The sequence below is a fragment of the Sinocyclocheilus anshuiensis genome, unplaced genomic scaffold, assembly GCF_001515605.1.
Source record: "Sinocyclocheilus anshuiensis isolate Anshui unplaced genomic scaffold, SAMN03320099.WGS_v1.1 scaffold4004, whole genome shotgun sequence".
In the NCBI taxonomy this organism is placed as follows: Eukaryota; Metazoa; Chordata; class Actinopteri; order Cypriniformes; family Cyprinidae; genus Sinocyclocheilus; species Sinocyclocheilus anshuiensis.
This window is the reverse complement of record NW_015541176.1, coordinates 70,718-74,488: the sequence shown is the minus strand read 5'-3', so window position 1 is coordinate 74,488 and position 3,771 is coordinate 70,718. Positions and strand designations below refer to the sequence as shown.

Here is a 3,771-nt window from a genome sequence, read left to right as displayed (position 1 = left end):
ATCAGTGTGGGAAGAATTTCAAACGAAAAGATAGACTTCATGATCACATGAGGATCCACACTGGAGAGAAGCCGTACACATGTGATCAGTGTGGGAGGAGTTTCACACAAAGAGGAACCCTTATTGCACACAAGAAAACCCACAGTGGAGAGAAGCCATATACATGTGATCAGTGTGGGAAGAATTTCAAACGAAAAGAAAGCCTTCATGATCACATGAGGATCCACACTGGAGAGAAGCCGTACACATGTGATCAGTGTGGGAGGAGTTTCACACAAAGAGGAACCCTTATTGCACACAAGAAAACCCACAGTGGAGAGAAGCCATATACATGTAATCAGTGTGGGAAGAATTTCAAAAGAAAAGAAAGCCTTCATGATCACATGAGGATCCACACTGGAGAGAAGCCGTACACATGTGATCAGTGTGGGAGGAGTTTCACACAAAGAGGAACCCTTATTGCACACAAGAAAACCCACAGTGGAGAGAAGTCATATACCTGTGATCAGTGTGGGAGGAGTTTCACACAAAGAGGAACCCTTATTGCACACAAGAAAACCCACAGTGGAGAGAAGTCATATACCTGTGATCAGTGTGGGAGGAGTTTCACACAAAGAGGAAACCTTATTGCACACAAGAAAACCCACAGTGGAGAGAAGTCATATACCTGTGATCAGTGTGGGAGGAGTTTCACACAAAGAGGAAACCTTATTGCACACAAGAAAACCCACAGTGGAGAGAAGTCATATACCTGTGATCAGTGTGGGAGGAGTTTCACAACCCTTGTTACCCTTGTTGCACACAAGAAAACCCACAGTGGAGAGAAGTCATATACATGTGATCAGTGTTTCAAACGAATCACACAAAGAGGAAACCTTATTGCACACAAGAAAACCCACAGTGGAGAGAAGCCATATACATGTGATCAGTGTGGGAAGAATTTCAAACGAAAAGATAGACTTCATGATCACATGAGGATCCACACTGGAGAGAAGCCGTACACATGTGATCAGTGTGGGAGGAGTTTCACACAAAGAGGAACCCTTGTTGCACACAAGAAAACCCACAGTGGAGAGAAGTCATATACATGTGATCAGTGTGGAAAGAATTTCAAACGAAAAGAAAGCCTTCATGATCACATGAAAATCCACACTGGAGAGAAGCCGTACACATGTGATCAGTGTGGGAGGAGTTTCATACGAAGAGTAACCCTTTACAAACACAAGAAAACCCACACTGGAGTGAAACAGCACCAGACAGTTCACACTACAGAAACACCTTACAAGTGCTCACACTGTGAAAAGAGCTTCAAACATTCAACACATCTACAAATACATGAGAAGATCCACACTGGAGAGAAGCCGTATCACTGCCATTCATGTGGGAAGAGATTCACTCAATTATATTCTTTAATCTGTCATAAATTACATGTCTGCATGTCTGAAATTACAGTAAGTAGATGAAGTTCTGATCCTGTACTTCCAGGTGCTAGGTAGGGCTGCATCAAGTAATTATTTTGCTAATCGATTAATCAGAGATTATTAGAACGATTAATCAACTATTCGTTGATTATTTCACAGATTAATCAGTATCTTTATTAATTATTTGGCTTGTGGAGTTTGTTAAAATGCTGAGTTACACCCATTCTAACTAATAAATAAAACAAGGAAATCACTTTTTTGATGTTCACATGTTTTTGAAAATGTCTTTTTAATATATTTTGAGTAAACAGAATTATTATCCTCTTCAGGTTTTCTGTCCTCCTCAGTAGTCATCAATACACCAACTTTGCTCAGAACTGAAACACAAAAATAAATAGGAATTTCACAACACATAGGAGGCTAAAATATTCATCTACAAACTATTGTTACTTAGATCCCTTTGTGAGCACTGTGCAATCTTGAGAACGCTGAGGCTTGCGAGCTTGTCTGAGTTAATCATAAAATTTAAGCCAAATGTTTTCAGAGATGAAGGCATACGTGTTTTATTTTGTGTGTGTGTGTATGTATGTAAATGAATCTCTTAACACTAAATGTGGCCACTGGGAGACCACATACAGTTGTTTATTCATTGCAATGCATTAGGCCTAATAGAAAGCCAGAGATTCTTATGTTCTTCTACATCACAAAACTACAAAACACCTGCATTGCAAGACATTGTCGCTACAGCTAATATTGGACAGTACATCAGCGGTTGTGGGTGGGGCCTGAACAATATGACATCATACTGCTCAGAAAATCAAAACGGCTAGATAATTGAGACTGTTTAGGATTTTGGCGGATTAAAAAAAAAAAAGGAGTGAATGAATTTTTAGCATTTTAGGGTAGCTGTGTCCACACACTGCTAAGATACATTTATATGCAAACACCATGTAAAAGTGAATTTTGCATCCAATGTCTACTTTAAAATTGACGTATAATCTTAATTCAAGAGATGAAGGATTTCAAAAGTGTGACAGTAATCAGTGTTGAGTACTACTGTAAGGTTTACCCTGCCTGGTTTACATGTTTGAAAATGATAAACAGTTGAAAACATTAGAAATTTAGAAAAGTAATCAAATGTAATCAGTTACATTACTTTAATAAAGTAATTGAAAAGTTACACTACTATTACATTTTAAATAGGGTAACTTGTAATCTGTAACCTATTACATTTCCAAAGTAACCTTCCCAACACTGTGTATATGTATGGTTAAGGCTGATTGGCAACACCATTGGGACACATATATCAAATGTAAACATTTGTATCAAATACAGCAGTGGGTAAGGGAAGAGTATCAGGTTGGAGCAGAACTGAGGAGAGCATAATTACAAGGTTGAACAGTAGCTACAATGCATTTAATAAGCAAACATCCAACAGATCTATGCGAGGTATGTGACGTTAATGAAACGGTTGAACATGTTATAATGTACTGTAGGAAATATACTGTGGAAAGAAATTAGTTAAAGAACGAATTAGAGAATATGGGTGAGTTTACAATTAAGAATTTATTAAATCCAGGTAGAAATATAATACCATTTGTTACAATATTTGGGAAGTACTGGTTTGCACAAGCGAATATAAGTATGCTTTTTTTATGTAATCTAAATCCTGCCAAGAGGGCTGAGGGTGGACAGAGGAGCTGAACACGCAGCGCTAGGATGAAGCTCTATGAAGACTCTAAACGGGTACAAGACTCAAGGGTGATTGAATGTGGGTTGTTAGGCAAATCAGGATTGTAGATAGAGGCTGTGTCCGAAATGGCATACTCAATGAGTAGGTAATTTCAATAAGTACTTACTTAACAAGTGCTAAAAGAGTACATACTCTACAGGCAAATCTCGTTGAGTCTGAATGCGATCCAGACTTCATCCGCCATGTTTACGTCATCATGTGACCTATGACATTAACAAGCGCAACAACTTAAAAGATATGAGCGACAGGTTTAATTCATCTATCTGTAAATATTTTGATGTTGAAGAAATTTGCTCATTTTGTGGTCTCGAAGAAACAGCTGCCCTTTTATTGTGATTGTAGTATAACCAATGCAGAGTTCTGGCATGAAACTCTAGATGGCGCAGTCCGATATGTCTAACTCAATAGCCGCGTTTCCACTGTCGGGCCAAAAGCGGGCGTGCTAGTGCGTGCCAGGGCCAGTTGCCTCATTTATAAAATGTTGTGTATAAACCGTCCTAAATTTGTTCTAAGATCATTTCTCAAAAGTGCATAAGTGCGATTCAGAGAAAACGAACGTGCGCACAAAAACATGTGCGAACGCCTCTCTTCCAGATG

The 3,771-nt window shown here is 38.7% G+C and overlaps 1 protein-coding gene across 2 annotated transcripts in view; it reads left to right on the top strand.

The window, feature by feature from the left end:
• Positions 1-1,658, top strand: part of LOC107690759 (gastrula zinc finger protein XlCGF57.1-like) — a 2,796-nt gene extending 1,138 nt beyond the window's left edge. The window contains exon 2 of one of the 2 annotated variants that reach the window (XM_016489172.1): positions 1-1,658. In XM_016489172.1, coding sequence (XP_016344658.1) covers positions 1-1,463 — 1,463 coding nt within the window. In that variant the 3' untranslated portion in view covers positions 1,464-1,658. The other variant, XM_016489171.1, reaches the window with a different exon arrangement.
• Positions 1,659-3,771: the final 2,113 nt, after the last annotated feature.